The sequence below is a fragment of the Sorghum bicolor genome, chromosome 10 (genome assembly GCF_000003195.3).
Source record: "Sorghum bicolor cultivar BTx623 chromosome 10, Sorghum_bicolor_NCBIv3, whole genome shotgun sequence".
Taxonomy (NCBI): Eukaryota; Viridiplantae; Streptophyta; class Magnoliopsida; order Poales; family Poaceae; genus Sorghum; species Sorghum bicolor.
Window position 1 is genome coordinate 47,950,427 of NC_012879.2, and position 19,711 is coordinate 47,970,137.

At 44.7% G+C, this 19,711-nt stretch overlaps 3 protein-coding genes across 9 annotated transcripts; all 3 read right to left on the reverse strand.

Moving 5' to 3' along the window:
- LOC8061937 (serine/threonine-protein kinase 19) lies at window positions 5,604–12,955 on the reverse strand. Of its 7 annotated transcripts, XM_021449718.1 has the most exons (10): window positions 12,792–12,942; window positions 11,120–11,169; window positions 10,946–11,057; window positions 10,778–10,851; window positions 9,516–9,596; window positions 9,201–9,293; window positions 7,955–8,074; window positions 7,594–7,665; window positions 7,219–7,296; window positions 5,604–7,126 (listed from the first exon to the last, which is right to left on the reverse strand). In XM_021449718.1, the coding sequence occupies exons 3-10, from the start codon at window positions 11,049–11,051 to the stop codon at window positions 6,935–6,937; spliced, it is 816 nt and encodes a 271-aa protein (XP_021305393.1). In that variant the 5' UTR covers window positions 11,052–11,057; window positions 11,120–11,169; window positions 12,792–12,942; the 3' UTR covers window positions 5,604–6,934. The 7 variants fall into 7 exon arrangements, with proteins under 7 accessions (XP_021305393.1, XP_021305392.1, XP_021305395.1 ...); XM_021449717.1 differs by having other exon boundaries at window positions 10,946–11,169; window positions 12,792–12,955; XM_021449720.1 differs by having other exon boundaries at window positions 10,778–10,865; window positions 10,946–11,169; window positions 12,792–12,941.
- LOC8061938 (agamous-like MADS-box protein AGL62) lies at window positions 11,776–12,339 on the reverse strand. The gene has a single exon (XM_002438492.2). It carries the CDS (start codon window positions 12,337–12,339, stop codon window positions 11,776–11,778), a length of 564 nt encoding a protein of 187 aa, XP_002438537.2.
- Window positions 13,861–15,964, reverse strand: LOC110430759 (berberine bridge enzyme-like 18). Its single transcript, XM_021448673.1, has one exon. It carries the CDS (start codon window positions 15,687–15,689, stop codon window positions 14,088–14,090), a length of 1,602 nt encoding a protein of 533 aa, XP_021304348.1. The 5' UTR covers window positions 15,690–15,964; the 3' UTR covers window positions 13,861–14,087.

Consider the following 19,711-nt stretch of genomic DNA (forward strand, 5'->3'; position numbering starts at 1 on the left):
AACAAGGTTTGGGTTTTAGGACCACTTCCACCAGATTGCCATCCCATAGGTACCAAGTGGGTTTTCAAAAACAAATAGAGTGAAGATGGGGTGGTAGTGAGGAACAAGGCTAGGTTGGTAGCTCAGGGTTTTTGTCAGAAAGAGGGGATAGACTATGAGGAAACCTTTGCTCCTGTTGCCCGTCTAGAAGCCATTAGAATCCTTCTAGTTTTTGCAACTTCGAAAGGGTTCAAGCTGTATCAGATGGATGTGAAGAGTGCTTTCTTGAATGGGTATATAGAGGAAGAGGTTTATGTGAGACAACCCCCTGGCTTTGAAAATCCTAAATTTCCTAACCATGTTTTTAAACTCCACAAAGGCTTGTATGGTCTAAAACAAGCCCCGAGAGCCTGGTATGAGCATTTGAAAGCCTTCTTGCTTGCAAAGGGTTTTAAAATGGGTTCTGTTGATAAAACTTTGTTTCTCCTCAAGCAAGGCACTGACACTCTTTTGGTTCAGATATACGTGGATGATATCATTTTTGGTGTCTATTCTCATGCACATGTTGGCGAGTTTGCAGAAACTATGAGCAGGGAATTTGAGATGATCATGATGGGCGAGTTGACGTTCTTTCTTGGTTTGCAAATCAAGCAAACTAGAGAAGGGACGTTTGTGCACCAAGGCAAGTACACTAAGGACGTACTCAAGAAATTCGATATGGGCGAGGCCAAGCCTCTCTCGACGCCCGTGTCGACCACGAAGGCCCTAGATGCAGATGAAGAAGGAGAAGCTGTGGACCAGAAGGAGTACCGTAGCATGATCGGGTCACTGCTGTACCTGACAGCGACAAGACCGGACATCTAGTTCGCGGTCTGCTTGTGTGCGCGCTTTCAGTCTTCGCCACGCACATCTCATCGTCAAGCCGTCAAGCGGATCTTGAGGTACCTTCGTTTCACACTTGAGTTTGGTCTTTGGTTTTCAGCTTCCTCCTCTCTTTCTCTTTGCGGCTATTCTGATGCGGATTATGCCGGCTGCCGTGTTGAGCGCAAGTCCACATCGGGGACTTGCCAATTTCCTGGGACTTCTCTTGTGTCTTGGTCCTCTCGCAAGCAATCCTTAGTTGCTCAATCCACCACAGAAGCCGAGTATGTTGCTGCTGCTGCTTGCTGCTCCCAGTTGCTTTGGATGATAGCCACTCTAAGAGACTTTGGGTTAGAGTTTAGGCGAGTGCCTTTGCTTTGTGATAGCACCAGTGCCATAAGCGTTGCTAAAAACCCAGTTCTCCACTCAAAAACCAAGCATATAGATGTCTCCTTTCACTTCCTACGTGACCACTATGAGAAAGGAGATATTGACCTACACCATGTTGATACCCAAAATCAGCTTGCAGGCATCTTTACCAAACCCCTTGACCAAGCCCAGTTTGCTCGCTTGCGAGGGGAGCTTGGAGTTTGTTTCCCTTTTTAGTTGAGGGGAACTTTGGTTTTTGTACTCTAGTTTCATTTTCTTTTAGTTTAGCTTTTATTTTATTTTTGTATCATATTGTATTGCATTTCATCTCATCATGTATATTAGAGCATTTTGAGCTTCATGATTATAGTTGTTAGATTGAGACTATGCTCTTTGTGATATGTCTTGTATGTACATGATGGTGCTTGTCGCTTAGGCTCTTTTTGATCACTTGATGCATGTTATGAGCTAAGCATGTTTTATAACTTGTGAACTTTACATAAACTTATTGAAACCTGAAAATTGTTCACCATTGTGATTGGCAACTAGCATGTGTAGGATGTGTTGAGATCACTTGAGCTGTCATTTATATGCTAGGTTGCTATGTCTCATGCTTTGAGTTATACACTTGCTTGGACAACTTGCAAATTCTTGTGCTCAAAAATGAAAATCAAGCTAAGTGAAAAGAAAAGATTGAGATGGGTCTGTACTGTCCTACGTCAAGGTATCGAGACTGCTTCCAATTGCACTTATGGATGAACTTGAGCCTTGTAGTGGATGCCGAGATCATTGTCTTAAGCTTACGATTGTCTCTGACATAGGCTTGGCATGGTCGATAAGTTGGTTTGACGGAACACATAACCTCTCACACTCACACATGTTTTTGACTAAACCTTGTGATATGCTGCAAACTCCGATAAAATGAAAATTTGATGAAAACACAAGTCTAAAGTTAGTCTTTGACATGATGTATGAACGTTGCTTGGGGTAGTTCACCTTGTATACACTTGTTAGCACTAGGTTGATTTCCTGCTTATACCTGCTATGTGCTACTTTTAGTGGTGAACTCCTTCTTAAAATTGCTTAAAATTGATCAAAAATGCTTAAATGCCATATTTCGTTTCACTTGATCAGTTTGAGCATTTGCTAACACTTGTACTTCTTGCTATACACACATAACAGCACCACCTAGAGCATCTTTTCAATATGATTGCTATACTCCTGAAGCTTTTGCATTTGTGCATTCCTTGCATTCATAGCATGATTTGAGGGGGAGTTGCACTCCTTTAGGAAAATCTTGATAAGTGCATGTGTTAACAAGGGGAAGAAAGTTACACACAAAAAGAGAAACATGCATTCATTTGAGAGAGATTGCATTTGCTCAGGGGGAGTTGCATTTAAGTCGTTTTTGCTAGATGTGTTGAGCCTTTGCCTCTTTTGGAGGGTCTAGCTATTTTCTGGCTTTTCGAGCTTTGCTAGTGGTGTTGAGCCCGTTTGCCTCTTCTTGAGGGCTAGGTGTGTTTTACTTGGATGTGTCGAGCCTTTGCCGATGTCTTTGGGGACCAAGTTTTTGCCAAGTGTTGCTCACTTCAAATGACCCTGTTTTGGCATTCTCTAGCTTTTGGTCATTTGGGTGAGTTCTTCCTTCCTCTTTCTCTGTTCTTTCTTTTGCTCAAGCTGTTGGTGTGAGAGTGTTGACAATGCACTCATCAAGGGGGAGATTGCGAACACAAGGTCGAGAATTTGTGATGAGTGATTGTCAACGTGATCTACGAATAGGTTGAGTTGGTGACTAACATTATCATGGCGAAAGCTATGTGTGCGACATGTCTCTTGGCTTGTGGTGTTCAGTTGTGGAGCTCGAAGGCGGTGGTCAACGGCGAGGAGAAGGTCAAGTAGAAACGTGCCATGTCGATGGACCTAGAGCGATGAAGGACGGACGTGAGGCTTGGACTGACGGACCAGGAGGCTGGGTGACCAGCCGCAGTGGCTGACATCTGGGACATCGACAAGTGCAAGTGTATATGGGAGTGACCGTGTTGACCAAGTCAAGACGGCGGACGCGAGTCGAGCCTCGAGCGAGGCTTAGGTGGACTTGGCGGGCCGACCGGTCGAAGACGGCGGTGACACGTGTCGAGTGGCGGGAAAGCGTATGGAGTACGCTACTCGCGGCGGGTTTTGCGGGTTTGGGCCTCAAAACCCGGGCGGAGGTCTCGATGCGGACGGACGGCACGTGGTGGCATCGGTGAGATCGCTTTGGAGCGAGGCTACCGGTGAGGAGGCGCGGTGACCGTCGGATGAAGAGAAAGAGTTGGACTAGAATGCCCTGAGGCTAGCTAGTTCGCTCAAAAATATCTAGAAGATATTTGGAGAATATGTAATATGCCTGATAAATAAGCCGGGAGTCTCCCATCTCCTCTAACTCTCTCCACACATCTCTCCACCCCCTTAACCCTGTCATTTTTTATCCTTCCTCCCCACGCTCATCCTGCTCTCTCTATGTATGGTTAGTTTTTTTTTCTGATTTCTAGAGATTTTATGAACTGAAAAATCGGTGATGTATTTGCTGTGATTTGAAGTGGGAATGGAGACCTGGGGATTTCAATTTAATCTCTGTGATTTTCGTCCACTGAGTTTCTCAGTTTTTCCCCATTTTTGCCCTTTGCTACGATCTGATTTTCTCAGAGTTTGGATTGATCCCAAGTAATGATTTTTTGGGGATTGATTCGTTACTAGTTGAATCTCATCTGTGCAAAGTTTGGGCGTTTTTCGTTGGGTTTTTGGTCGAGTTTCCTTTGTTTTTCTTCAGGGAGTTTTTCTGTTCGTCGCTCTGTTCTTGGGCTCTCGTGTGCAAGGTTTGTCTCAGCAGTATTCAATGGCAGCAGCACCCTCGCCGGCCTGTATGCCGTGCACGCTCATCAGAGCACTGCTTGCCTCTCTTTTGTGCTGATTGGTTACGCTGCCCATGGCTCGTGGTACTCCCTCCGTCCACGAAAGAGTTAATTTCTAGAGTTGTACTAAGTCAAACTTTTTAAACTTTGACCAAATTTCTAGAAAAAAGTGCTAAGATTTATAGTATCAAATTAGTATTATTAGATTCATCATAGAATATATTTTCATATAATGTGCATTTTATATTATAGATGTTGTTACTCTTTTCTATAAAGTTAGTTAAACTTTAAAAAGTTTGACTGGCACGGATCCTAGGAATTGATTCTTTCGTGGACGGAGGGAGTACTTGCTAGTTCATGTACGGCACAGCACATCCCCTGGCCGATACGTTTCTGCTGGAGTGGACCTCCTAGCGCTGCAGCAGCTGTCCGGCAGTGCAGCCCCTGCCCAGCGCTCTGTCTTGCTGTAGCGTGTTGCCGTGATCTCTCTTCTCCCTGTTTTGTTTCTCTGTCAGTAGGAGAGCAGTTCCTACGTTGGTGTGTATGTAATTTCCTTGCTTACTTTTGATTGTTCGATGGCAGAGTTTGTGCATCAGTGATCTACTGAATTTCATCAAAGTGCTTCCTGTGCTGTGCGGACTGTTTTGTTTCTTCGTTTGATTCTTTGTTGGATGTGAAGGTCTGTGGTTCCTATTGGCCAGCAACTATTGCTCTCCTGGTGTTTGCTTAGCAGTGCGTGCGCTTCACTGTGCTTGCTATTCCTCTTAGGCCTTGTTTAGTTCCCAAAAAATATTGCAAAATTTTTCAGATTCCCCGTCACATCGAATCTTTAAACGCATGCATGGAGTATTAAATATAGACGAAAATAAAAACTAATTGCACAGTTTGATCGGAATTGACGAGACAAATCTTTTAAGCCTAGTTAGTCCATGATTGGACAATATTTATCAAATACAAACGAAAATGCTACATTACCCATTTTGCAAAATTTTTTGCAACTAAACAAGGCCTTAGTCAGTGTTTAACTCTCTACAGTGCTTATGCTTAGTAGTAGAATTTCTTTTGCAGCAAGCAGTTCTTGTCATTCCCAGGTGCAAGGTTGAACATGGTTGGTTTTTTCAATTTTTGAGTTGTCTTTTTCAATCTACAGGAAGTAATCATTATGTGCTCATTTATTTAATTCCAATCATGTGCACGTAACTGATTTTGTGCTTCCAAGGGTGTCAATTTGTTTCGTGCGCAGTTTAATTGTTTGAGCTTCAAATTTAGTTTTGTCAGTTGCTTTGGCCTTCTATCATTGCAAGGATTTTAGCTCAGTGCTCTTGTCATCGGTTGGCTTGAGTAATTTAATTTAGGATCTCTCGCTTATGTTTGGCGGTGATTTGGGACAGTGGCCAAAAATATTTTGAGACAAATTTTTTGGCTCCCATTCACCCTCTCTAGTCGCCGTTTTCGGTCCTTCAGAGTTATCATAGATCCATTAATCACACAGAGAGAGAGAGGGGAATATTAAACATATTGATTCATCACATCAAAAAGAGTAAGAGATTCAGAACATATTCATCAAATCACTAAGAGAGAAACACATCAGATATGAGACCGAACGCATCATCGATGAACCAAACATCATGCAAGAGAGCTCCGCCTGCGCCTTGAGCATCGGCATAGGTGTCCCAAATCTGACCAAATATTTCTATCGAGGATGGATCCATCCCTCATCATCCCTGAACCAAACACGAGGCAAACTGAGTTCTTCGCATCCCATGCCAGGTGATCCTCGCAACCGAACACACGGTTATAAAGACTGGCGTGGTCTAAAAGGACGTCGATGAGGCCCTTGGTGTGGAGAGGAGGGTGACACGGTGGCCCTGCCGAGTTATGCGCTTCGTGATCTCCGTGAAGGTGAGGATGTGGCTGAACGCCAGCCATGGCAGCATCAAGACGTACATTATTATGCCGCTTTTGACGGCTTTGGCAACGGAATCCAGAGATCTTGTCAAGAAGATTGATGGATGTCCTTGTTGGCTTCTTTGGCATCCTACCACATCATAACATATGCATTTGCCCGTTCGCTTGTCTCAAAAATCACGGCTGAAAGTACTGTTCGCTGATTTGTTACGAAAAAACACTGCTGAATGGCCGACAAATTCGACACATAAGCTCAAGGAAACTGTCTACTATTCAACTGATCAAAAAATCAATGCAAGTTAGAGGAACTTTGAACTCAACACTGACAGTCTGACCGTGGAGTCCTAGAACGTAACAGGCTCGTTCACCCACATGAGAATTCAACCAGTTAGGTACAAAGACCATAAACCAATAAACCATAATAGTCCTTCGGCCATGACCAATAGATTAGAACCGAAAAAGCAAAATAAAAAGGGCAACATAGCATATAATGATGTCTGTTAATTAATTTATGCAATTGATACATACAATAGCATGACATGAGGACATGTATATCGGTGTTGTCTCTTATATAGTGTCACTAATCCTCAACATAAATTTAGAAAATAACATTACCCAAATGGGTTGTCGGTCAGGAGTCTATTTGCCACTAAACAAGTTGTTTTAGGTAATTTCACCATTTATCCTAAGATTTTTTTTATGCTTAAGAAAAAGGATTGCCAATGGCCTAAGTCTTTGAAAGTACATGAAGCAATACTACAGATTTCCTGAACCCAAAAATACTGCTTTTGTTGTACGACTAGCTCAATTCTGCCTTTTTCTGGAAGACGTTGAGAACAGGTAAAATGCAAAATAAAACTAGAATCATCAAGTCATGCAAGATCAGATAAGGCAGACAGATAAATAGAATTACAACAGTGAGCTCATCAATCTCTTGATATGCGAGCAAGCAAACCAGTGGGTGTTTGAACTGTTTTTATGTGCCCAGATCCAATCAAATCGCGAAGGAGGAACCGCGTATCAAGAGATGATAATCTTAACTTTGTATTCTCCAGTGAAGAGAGCAGCATCTCCTTGTACTTTCTACGGTTCAACAGCGAAAGAATTTCTTTCCTGCCCTGCTCAACACAACTAAGTCAGATGGTAAAAGATGTCCACGTTGGTAACTTTGTATAACATGTACTGAAAATATTTATCAAGGTGCACAAACCTGGGATAGGCCTTTCAATATGGGGCCAATTCTTGGAATAGAAAACCAGTAAATATTTGGATCAATAAGTTGGCGAGTCTGGAAGGAAAAAGGAATCCAGTATAAACAACAATATACTCTCACAACAAATCAGAAAACAGTACTTTCAGTCATGGCTTATCAGCCAAGCGAGGCTAGTAAGAATTGGTAAAGAGAAGATAAATCATTTTATTTCCCTAATAGGTGTAGAAATGGATAAGCATGAAAACAGATGATACAAGTACATCCACATTTATTCTTTCAGTATATGAAATTGGAATTTGTACATAACTGTTGAAATCATGGCCACGCTACCTGTGATAATGATCTTAAAACAATAAAGAAGAAATTACTTACTAAGAGACCAGCATTCATCAACAGTGTGATATGTTTGTCTGTTACATCACCACCCCGTGATAACAGTGAGCACTGCAATGAAATATATTAGATATATTCGACTATTTCATTAACAGAAGATATCAATGAGGTGTTAGTGTTACTCATAGCAACAGTGAAATACTATATCTTGGTTCATCTCCTAGTTTTATTTTATTTAAGAAACATTTGACCAGAAAACGGTCATCTAAAGAGTAGCAATGCAAAATTCTGACAGAAACCTTTCTATATTTTCAATAGCAAATGGTAATTACCTCTAACAAGAAAAGGTCAAGATAGAATCATGCACAGAAGTAACTAATACCTAATTCTTGATACTTACCAGATCTAATTGATTTATGCTAACATCCAGTTTTGAAGGGACCACATATCTCTCAAACCACTCAAATACTTCATTACCGTCTTGGTCTTTACCCCCTGACCGTTTAATAGCAAAAGAGACCTGCATAAGTTTAATGCAAGAAAGAAACATATAAAAAATAGTTTAATATGAAAAATGTAAGGTAAAGATGATTAATAACATATTCACTGTTTTGGTACCATTTGTCAAATTTAAACACTTGTCTTTATCATAATCCCATGAAAAGAAAAGCCTTTACAGAATTTATGACTAAAAACATGCACAATTTAAGCCTGTGAAGGATTCAAGTACACTTGATTTGAAATAATCGATCAAATACAAAATGTATGTGCACAAATATACACATAAGGCCATCTCTTATATATATCCATGCCAATGTAAGCATTTAATTTATCATCATATATACAAATATGTCCAGAAAAAGATAGGGTTTTCATATGTACAGAAATCTATAAGAATGCTTTACAGGATAGCCATTGGACAAGACACAAAACCTCTTCTTTTCATCTTATAGGTTGTAAAAAGACACAATATAATGATGGCAGCTCTCCTGCATTTTCAAGAAAAAAAAAGACATAATAGTAACAACCAGAACTACATTCACATGGTGACAACAGCAGGTCCACACTTATAAAGAACCAAACTTGTCTGGTGCATACAGCTATTATTGCAGTTATGAACAGGTACAACTCAAAGGTTTGCTCTAAAGACCTATGTTTCGCGAAAGGGCCTCTGAGTTGGTTAGATGGCTTCAATAGCACTCCTCGGGTCCTAGGTCCAACTCATGGGAACGAATTTCAAGCAGACTGCTGAGGTTAAAAAATTCCCTTATTTGTCCCACGCCAAAGCACATATCTAAGGACTGGCTCAGTCTCCCATGGGAAACGGTGCCTCTGTGTATGGGTGAGGCAGGGGTTCGAGGGTTTTCTCAACCTACGTGAGAAAAGGTTACCTTTTATCTTAAGCAGAATGGGCAGGGGGCCGTCATTACCCCCGCCCCCCCCCCTCCTTTTCGGGACTGCAGGTCGAGTTTTTAAAACCTATGTTTCCAACATTTCCTGGCAAACTGCAAAGGGAAATGTCTCCTCTTCCCATTCTAGCACCGAAGGTTCGCCATGAGATTGTTCAGATATATATGATAGTAGATTCATAGTACAATTACTGTCACCTAGTAAACCTATAATGCTAAACCAGGAGACCAACATACCTGTTTCAAATAATCATCCATGAACATGATTGCATGATCATCCTGCCCAGAACTAAGTTTGAATATTCGTAACACTCTGTCATTCTTGAATGACTGAAAAACAAGAAGCATTCCATTTTTCAATGCCATGGTGATAACCAAGAAAACAAAGTATCTTCACAAGTTTAGTTTCTCTTTTGTCATTATATTGAATCTATGAATGTGATGAGCAATAAAAACTAACATGTTAGTATGGTAATCTACAAACCAACACAATAACAAAGACAAAAAAACACATCTTATATAAACAGCAATAACGTAAGTTTAAAACAAAACCTCCAAGTCTCTGTCAACTTGTGTTCTATCCTTCACGCTGCTATACAATTGTGACTGCAAAATGAATGGCTGCGCCACAACCTGCACGTGATGCCAAAATTTGATATAGCTTACCCAATGCCAGAAACAAAACACAATGTAATAATGAAACAAGTAGCACATGATTAATAAAGTTCACAACAGATTTTATGATGACATTTCCACAGTTTCATAGTGCACCCTCCTGTTATTTGTATGTGACCAATTTTGGAATATTTATCTCACAAATAAAGAGTTCTTATTGCATTTTGTCCATGCATCAATGATTCTAAAGTTGTGAGTTAAGGTTAAGGAGCTGAGGAGTTTCATATAATATAACACGGTAAGAACAGGCTAAACACTACAAAGAATACAGTTAAAGTCTCAGACACATAGGTAAGGTGCATCAGGAGAATTTCGCTTCAAACTGCAAAAGGTAAGGTGCAGTGTCCTATTCAAGATACACACTTTTAGCAGGAATAGACGGAGTGATATGCCAAGTAATTTGCTTCTGAATCAATGTACCTAAAGAGATCAAGATAGAAAAACGGTGAAGTTTTTGTTTCAAAAAAATGGTGAAATTTTTGTTTCAGAATAGAGAATTTAGGACCACATAATGGATTAGGTTGTTTATTGTAAAACATGATATGGCTAAACTGCCGGCTCCACAATGGAGTATGCCCTCTGCTGGCTGCAGTGCTGCACAGTGTGACTACAGTTTACATCCTCTCGCCGTCAACCCGCTCCGCCGTCATCCCTGATTCCACAGCAGCCTCATGCTCCTGCTCCGCTTCCGTGTGGTGCTGTTTATGTGGCTCCCACGGTGAACCAGCATGCCATGACCACACACAGGAAGCATGGATTTCACCTTCCTGCTCTCTACTATGCAAGGACTCTGTCGCCAAAATCCCAAAGATGTATCGCGGCGCTCTCACTGATCCCAATTGGAGGTCTGCCATGCAGGGAGAACATGATGCTCTCCTGGTTAATCACACCTGGGACCTTGTTCTGCATCCCCCTTAGGCTAATATTGTCACTGGCAAGTCGGTCTTTCCTACAAGTTCACTGCTGATGGTATGCTCGAGCACTACAAGGCATTCACCACACACACACCAACAGCATTCCATGTACTGAACAAAGTTAATAGGGATTGCAGAAAATATAAAGCAATAAACTGAAACATGTTTCTGTTGATAAAAGATCCTAGAAGACTGAAAGTTGTATTTCCAAGGAACATAAAATACCTTATCCAGCTTTGGAAACTGTGTGCGCATCAATTGAAGAGCTATCATGGTATCATTGAATGTAAGATTATCCTCTGCATCGGGAAAACTGTTAAATATAAGAGCTTCAGTTTCCTATGACTGAAGGCATGAACAGAGGAAACCAAACTGGAGAAAGAGGTAGCGCACCAAGGCTTGAACAAGTTTGATCTCTGTCTAGTGAATGTTCATTATCATCAGGAGAGCGTTGTCGCTTTTTAGAAGGCAATGAATATGATGAAGATGGCTCTGTCATCTTGATCTGTTGACTCAGTTTATTTCAGAGAGATGGCATCAAATGAACAAGATGAAATGTCGGCGTACAATGACTGGAGGCAGATCCTCTGTTCTACATCAGTTTCAGGAGATGCTTCCTTCAAACAAAAATAATTGACACAACAGCATGGCATACCTAATATTAATACAATTGCTGACTCAAGAGCATCAATTTTAAACAAGAGTACTTTGAAACAAAATACTGCTAGAACTGACATAGAATTTCAAGCTTGAATGGGAAAATCGAAATGATTATATTGTACAGGATTACTCAAAATTCCTGTTTGGTAGAGCTCCACTCCATTGTTCTTAACTCCAGATCCTTTATTCTCTAATGGAGTGATTCTAATTGATTCTGTTGGGGAAGCAGGTCAGAATTCAGTGTGTGATTTTGCTGTTTAGCTGAGGAGTGATTCTCGTCAAGCTGCTCCAAGGAGCGCTGCCAAACATGGCCAATGTATTGCTGATATTCATTACTTGCCAAGTTGCCATTATTCATCAAGAGGAAAAACTGGTATACTTAACATTTTCATGACAGTCACTATTCACTTATTAGCTGGTGAAAACTAACCAGAAATGCTAACCGCACTAACCACTTCTCGTCCAGCGGGAGGCCAATCACACTAACATTTTGATTTGTTTGAGAACAGTATCCTAACTGAGTAAACAACCAGATCAAAAGACCCAGTTTTGCACAGCCGCTCCTACTGCAGCTGCCTAGCAGGGGCCGACAGCGAGTCCAAATGGCGCTGCAGGTTGACCCTGAGCCTGCGGAGCACCTTGACGAATTCAGGCAGCTCATCCTCCCCGAGCTCGTCTGAGTCCGCCTCCCACCAGAACTTTCTCCCGGCCTTTGCCGCGGCCTGCCTCACCGACTTCCCGATGGCGTCCATCCGCGCCTTCTCCGTCGCCGAACGCGCCCTGGTGTCCTCCGTTCGCCGCACAATGGCCTCTGCCTCCGCGCGGTCGGCGACAGCGCTCGCATCGTCTGTGTCCTGAAGCACCGCAAGGATCTTGGCGTCCAGCTCCTCGCCGGGGACCGGGGCGTGGCGGCGAAGGACGTCGTCGACAGAGGGAGTGCCCAGAGCGAACGCCTTTTTGCCCGGGGAGAACACGACGAGGGCGACTGGCGAGCCGCAGAGCAGGAAGAGCTCGGAGGCCTTCTTTTGCAGGCCGGACTTGCGCTTGGAGAAGGTGACCTCGAGCCGGCCGGCATCCTCGATGCGGCGGATCTCGATGCGCTGCCGCCCCTTGCTCGGTCTCCCCATCGTCGTCGTCGTCCGTCTGCTGTCCTACTTCACGCGCTGCTTTCCTCTGCTTCTCGGGCTCGCCTAGCAGTGATTTTTTTTTTCTCAATTCTAATCTACTCTAATCTAAACTCCCAATAAGAAGATGCGTTGATGCAAGGAAGCACAGAGGCAGGAGGGGTTATATAAGTAGAAGAATCACTGCTAAAAATGGCAACGGATCCTATTAGTAATTCTGATTTCCTTCTTTGCTTGCGTCTTGGGTGGTACGGTGCGGGTAAGGCGACGTAGCGCGGATACAATCATACGTATTAAAGGAAAGCAGGAAATCAATCGAGGTCCTTAATTGATGGAGGAAAATCAATCAGCACCGCCCTCCTCCACGCGGCGACTGGAGAACAGAGGAAGGGGATTCGATTGCTCGCTCAATTACAATTAAACAAGCACTTGGGTAGGGCTTCATTCATGCTTACCGAGAAAGGAGTCTCTGTGTCCGGATGACCTCTGGTTCTTGCTCCAGTCTAGGCGGCGGCGAGAACGAAGAGCAGGCTCCGCAGCCGCGAGGGTAGGAGGAAGAGTTCGGGCGACGAGGGATGTGTGGTTGGTCTGCGTGTGTTTGGTGCGAGCGACTCTGGACTTGGACGGGAAACAAGGTGGGCCGTGGGCCGGATGTGTCAATCAAGCATTTAAAAAAACATGAAATTGCACTAAATTTATAAGAAACTAAATATTTGAAATACACTCTAGCAAAAGTATACAACAAAAGTTAATTTAACGATGCATAGAACATGGACATGTCTTCGTGAAAAACTAATAGTGCATTTGCGTTCTAAAATCATATTATGCTTTATTAGGTGATGCATCAATAGTTTATTCCCTGATTTTTTTGTGTGAAATCCACATATTTTCCATGTATATACTAATTATTAACTTGTGAGAAATGAGGTGGTGACAAATCAACCTATTTTATTTCTCAGACCAAACACACGGTGAGGCACTGCCTGGCTTCAACTCTTGCACCTCATGCACTGTAGCAACTTGAATAAATTAAAAAGATGATTTGAATTCAACCCCTGCTTAGCCAGCTTGAATAAGGCACTCCCCAGCTTTCCTGATGTCTTCTACTTACATTGATGAATTGTTTTTTCTTCCTTCTTAAATTGAGGCTTTGTTTAGTTTTCAAAAATTTTCAAGATTTCTTGTCACATCAAATTTTTGTACGCATGCATGGAGCATTAAATGTAAACGAAAACAAAAACTAATTGCGCAGTTTGGCTGTAATTTGCGAGACGAATCTTTTAAGCCTAGTTGCTCTGTAATTGAACAATAATTGTCACATATAAACGAAAGTGCTACAGTAATTAAAGCTAAAATTTTCCGTGAACTGAACAAGGCCTGAATTGAACTAGGAATCTCACCCTTCCCGTTGTGGTTGGAGCTAGAAAAAATTACACGACAAAATAGGTTTTTGGATGAATAGAATTGTTTAAAATTGCATTGGCACATGTGCAGCAGGCTTGAGAGTATAAAGTGCAACTCACCGAACCAAAAAAAAAAACAGTATTGATCCACTTATTATTTGTACCCTGATCTAAGATGAGGATTTAAAACAAAACAAAGAGAACTCAGCTCAACTAGTGAACACAAAATACATTACATTTTACACTTCACCAATGCAAATCCTCAGCAATGGTGATCGCATCACAATCGCAGTCAAGCAATCCCCCGCCACCACGAAAGCAACGAAATAAACAAGAGACCTCCTCCGCTCAAATGGAGCTCCATCCTTTTGCAGCAGGAAGGGGAGGGATGCTCTGCTCATTCCTGAAGAAGTCATCAGGATCCACCATGGCCTTCACAGCTGCCAGCCTCTCAAAATTGCCTTTGAAATACTTCTCCCCCCAGATCTTCGCCTTGGCGTAGCTAGTCACATTATTATTGTCCTCCAACTCATTCGTCCCAAGATCCAAATCCCTGTAGTTGACATAGCCAGTTCTTGGGTTCTTGGATACATACGGCTCCATCTGCTCGTACAGCCCTCTGGCCCAGCTCATCCGCTTCTCCAATGCCGCAGTGCCATTCTCGAACCAGTACGAGTAGTACTGCATGTTGTAGAGGTTCCCCTTCCGGTGCGGGAACGGCGTCGCTGACGGCGAGATGCTGCCCATCCGGCCGCCGTAGGGGTCCAGGATGAGCAGCCCGGCCTCCGGCTTCTCCAGCCACGACCATGTGCTCTCCCACACGTGCCGCGGGATGGGTTCTTGCACGAAGTCGGACTTGGCCTTGATGTACCTGCGCGTCTCGCCGCTCCTGTCCAGGAGCAGCTCCAGCGGCTTGGAGCTGGAGTAGAAGGCGAAGTAGACGGCGGACTGGATCCAGCTTATCTCCTCGCAGTCCGGTTGAGTGACGCCAAGGTCGGGGAAGTGAGCTCGCATGTGGTCAAGGAGGCGGCTGCAGCGGCCGAGGAACAAGGCCTCGAACTGCGCGTGCTGGTTCTGCACGACGACTCGGAGGATGAGGTCCCGCGGCAGCGCCGACGCGATTGCCTGCCATTTGGTGAGGAGATCCGTGGCGGACTGGCTTATTGACCGGCGCACGGTGAACACGGTGACTGTCTCCGGCACGCGCACGAGGCGGAGTTTCCAAGACAGTACCACACCGAAGCTCTCTCCGCCGCCACCGCGGATGGCCCAGAACAGGTCCTCCCCCATGGTGGTCCGGTTCAGGAGCCGCCCGTCGGCGTCGACGAGGACGGCGTCAATGACGTTGTCCGCGGCGAGGCCGTATCTGCGCATCAGCGTGCCGAACCCGCCGCCGCTGAGGTGCCCGCCGACGCCGACCGTGGGGCAGATCCCCGCGGGGAACGCGAGCACGCGGCTGGCGGCGGCGACGGCGTAGTAGACCTCGCCGAGCGTGGCTCCCGACCCGGCCCACGCCTCGGCGCGCGCGGAGTCGACGCGGACGTCGCGGAGCGCGGCGAGGTCCAGCACGGCGAAGCGCTCGCGGGGGTCCAGGGAGGCGTAGGATAGGCCCTCGTAGTCGTGCCCGCCGCTTCGGGCGCGGACGCGCACGCCGTGGCGGCGGCCGCAGCGTACGGCCGCCTGCGCGTGGGCGGGCTCCGCGGCGGCCACGATGGCGAGCGGGCGCGGGGTGCCCGGCGTGACGTAGCGGAGGTTGCGCACGGAGGAGAGCAGAAGGGCAGAGTACGACGGGGACGCCGGGGTCTGCAGGAGGCGCGGCGGGACGCCGGCGTCGACGAGGCAGACGAGGAACGCGTCGGTCGCATCGAAAACTGAGGCGACCGCGATGCTGCCGCTGGAAAGGGCGCAGATGGCGAACACGACGACGAGCTGGTACAAGACTCCGGGCATGATTGATGATTTGAGGCCAAGGAGCAAAATTGATGAGGACCGTAGGGGATTTGTTCAGTTCTCTATGTAGTACGATTGTGCAAGGGCGGCGCACATAGAGCATCTCCACCGGTGCTCCAATATAACTCTCTCAATAAAATAGCATTAGGCTAGTCTTAGTGGAACTTTGACCAGGATGTTATGCACATTTATTAGAGTGTTATATCAGCAAAACTATACTTTTTGCATGAAACGAAGAGGAGAGAGAAGAAAATAGTTTCACCATGGTCAAATTCTACCGGCGTTGTTTCCTACGCGGTGAAACGAGATGAAATCCCCACTGAGGGTCAAATCGTTTCACCATCTTGCATATGATCCAATCATTCTGCAGCAATTAAATGCTTTGCTTAGCCTTGGAAACAACAAAGTGAAATGCTCCATTGCTGGAGTTATTTCATAGATGCTTTCATTTCAATCTCGATGACGTGTTGGTATGTGAAACCGTGCAGTGACACTGTCTATTGAGACTGGCCTTAGAGTAGCTTAATATCATTTGAGTCTGTCTAGTGGACTTTTGGTAGTTTTTGTCCACAAAAAACAACCGGATTCTGTGGTGTTAATTATTCAGATGTTTAGTCAATTAAAAACAACCGGTTATTTAAGAGACAAAACAACCAAAAAAACTGTAGGCTTAGTATTCGGTTCTTTTATCACTTCAAAACACCCAATTATCTCAAACTATCTCAATCTACTCAATTGAAATAAAAACAAAATCATAATCTACTCAGACCCAATCATAACAAACACAGCAATGTCACTTCAAAACACCTAGTTATCTTCAATCTATCTCAAACTACTCAGATTGAGATAAAAACACAATCTCAATCTACTCAACCCCAAACACAGCCATGTCAATTCAAAACACCTAGTTATCTCAATCTGATCAATCTACTCAGATTGAGATAAAAACACAATCTCTATCTACTCAGACTCAATCATAGCAAACACAACAATTACACTATTGAAAAAAATCAAAGAAGGATGATCACAGCAAACAGTATCTCAAACTAATCAACCGAATCATCCAAATACTAGCTTGATTGATGACAAATTCAAAAGAAAAGTACAAATAATAACAATTCCCAACTTAAAAACTTAATAACAATTTCAAATGCTACATGGAACCCCTGTCTTTAGACAATCTTCATCTCCCATGTTGAAGAGGCAAGACCTGGAAGCAATCAGCATACTGGTAAAAAAGATCATCATCCTTAGCTCGCTTTTCCATCATAAGCACATGACAGAATAATACATTTTTGCCATCCACTTGGAAAGACCTCCCACTCATAAAATCAGCATCTTCGACATTCTCAACAGTTTTGATTGACTGGATCCAAAACATACTTGTACTTGGGGGCAAAGGAAGCCCCACGGCTATGACAAACAAGCCTAGCAACTAGCTTCACCTTGTCTTCGTTGTCCAAATCTTTCACAGCGATGACAATTGACTGCTGTCCATGGGCTAAGTCTAGATTCTCAAAAACAAACAAGGAGGCAACTTCATTTGGAAAAGTAACACCATACCAATTTCCCTGTGCAAGTAAAAATGAAAATAATTAAGAAATGAATAGATAGTTAAAATGTCTGCTAAGAAACACCATCTAGATTGAATTTAGGACACATTCAAAAAATTTAAGATCCAATTTCTCAATTCATACTTTTTGTATAACAATTGCTAAATGATTCAAAACATCTAAAAAAAGCTACAAACCAACCAAAAAAGGGGCAAATCATGGTTTCTCTAAATAACTATATTTCTTCAGATTTATTAATTAATCTGTATGCATATACTGTGCATGCAGAAAGCTATGCTTGAAAAAGAACTCTTTTATGATCATGCAGAACAAAAATGCCATTTCTTTAGACAACAAACACAAAATGTCATTAGCATGCCCTGTGCAGGGATGCCATAACAAAGGTCACATTTGAGGGTGTCATAGTAGCACCAGCTAGGAGGAAAATTGAGGATTGAGACGAGACAAATTGGAGCCAAATCCATTCCCCAACTACTACCATTTAAAAATTAACAATGACTGGATACTAAACTGAAAGTAAACTAAGAGGAAACTATAAAAAGAGAGACATACAATGAACAATAAACTTAGCTGTTAAATGTTTCGGGGATTCCAGGTATGAACTAAACCTAAGCTGAAATTAACTGAACTACGACTAAAAATACATCCTAATAAAATGGAGCTATCTAAACTGAAAAAGAAAGAAAGATTCTCTAAACTAAATAGGTGAAGCTAGACAGGGCATTGCTAAAATGCCAGATGAGCAATAACAAATCAAAAACAAAGGAAAAAAACTAGACAATATCAACTAAAAAAATACAAAACTGAAGGCCATTATCTAATCATGGTACACAGCAACAACAAGTCCACAACAACATGATGGATAAGTCTGTGTTGGCTGGTTGTGGGCTGCAGTAGGCAGCACATGGTCCTTGTGTAGGATAGCATCCTTGACTGCTTTTAGGACAGCACTTAGCATATGTAGGACAACATCTTGACTGCTTTTAGGACAGCAGTTAGCATCTGTAGGACAGCATCTTAGACTAGCATCTTAGACTAGCATCTTGGCATATGCTGGCTGGTTAGCAGCCCTATAAATATGTATCCCAACCCCTCAGGTTGGCATAGCATTGTGTGAGAAATAAACCCAGAACATTGCCCCAACTCTGTGTGCTATCCTCTCAATGAGAGTAAGGATCCTGCTCACACCTAGAGCAAGGATCCAGCGACTAACAAGTGGTATCGGAGCCGTAGTATCCTGTAGCCTAAGCATTTTCTGCTCAATCCCTTCTCCAGTCGAGCTCCCTGCCTCGCAGCAGTCCTGGCTGGCAGCAGCAGCTGTTCCGGCTGCCTCTGCTCTCCGCGCAGCAGCGCGCCATGGCCGTAGAAGGGCAGTCTCAGCACTCGGGCACCTCGAGCGCGCGGCGTCGGTAGGAGGCCGACCTCGCTGCAGCAGAGGAGCGCAGGCGAGCAACGGCAGCGTCCGCTGCAGCAGCAGCGAGGGCGTCGAGGCTGGCCCAAGCGGAGTTGGCAGCAACCAGAGCGGAGGTGGAGGCAGCAGCAGCTGCTGATGCAGTGCGTGTAGCGGCAGCGGAGGTTGAGGACCTGCGCAGCAGTCACAGCAGCTCCATCGCTGCTGATGACAGTGCTGACCCAGACCTAGAGCTGCTAGAGAGAGATGCAGCATGCCGACGAGCGGCGCAGTGGGCAGCTGTGCATGCCCACGAGCGTGGCCGTAGTCCATACATGCGTGGAGGTGCCAGCGGCGCTCCTGGAGGAGGCGCGCACGGCAATAGCGGTGGATGAGTCGAGGAAGAGCATGGCCTTCGCAGGCCGCGTGGCTCTCTCTCCCCGGACCGGTACCGTGGTGGAGGCAGCGGCGCTCCTAGAGGAGGCGCACATGGCAACGGCGGTGGACGGGTCGAGGGAGAGCACGGTCTTCGCAGGCCGCGTGGCTCTCTCTCCCCGGATCGATACCGTGGCTACCACGGGTACCGGGCTGTTGCCAGGGACGTTGGCCCTAGTGGTGGGTGGACTACCCTCACCAAGTCCAACTATGTTGAGTGGGCCGCGGTGATGAAGGTGAGACTTCAGGTGCTGCACATGTGGGATGCAGTCCGGTACGACAACGTTGACTACGACCAGGATCGACGGGCACTGAATGCCCTCATCGCTGCAGTCCCGACCGAGATGCAGTTCTCGCTTACCAGCAAGCGGACTGCCAAGGATGCTTGGGACGCCATTGCTGCAGCACGCATCGGCAGTGATCGCGCCCGCAAGTCCACATTGCAGCAACTCCGCAAGGAGTGGGAGGACCTGGCCTTCAAGCCAGGTGAGGACGTTGATGATTTTGCTCTCCGTCTCAACACTTTGCTGCAGAAAGTGGTGCAGTTTGGTGACAACACCTACAGCGAGGAGAGAGCTGTCGAGAAGCTCTTCTGCTGCGTCCCTGAGAAGTACAGGCAAATG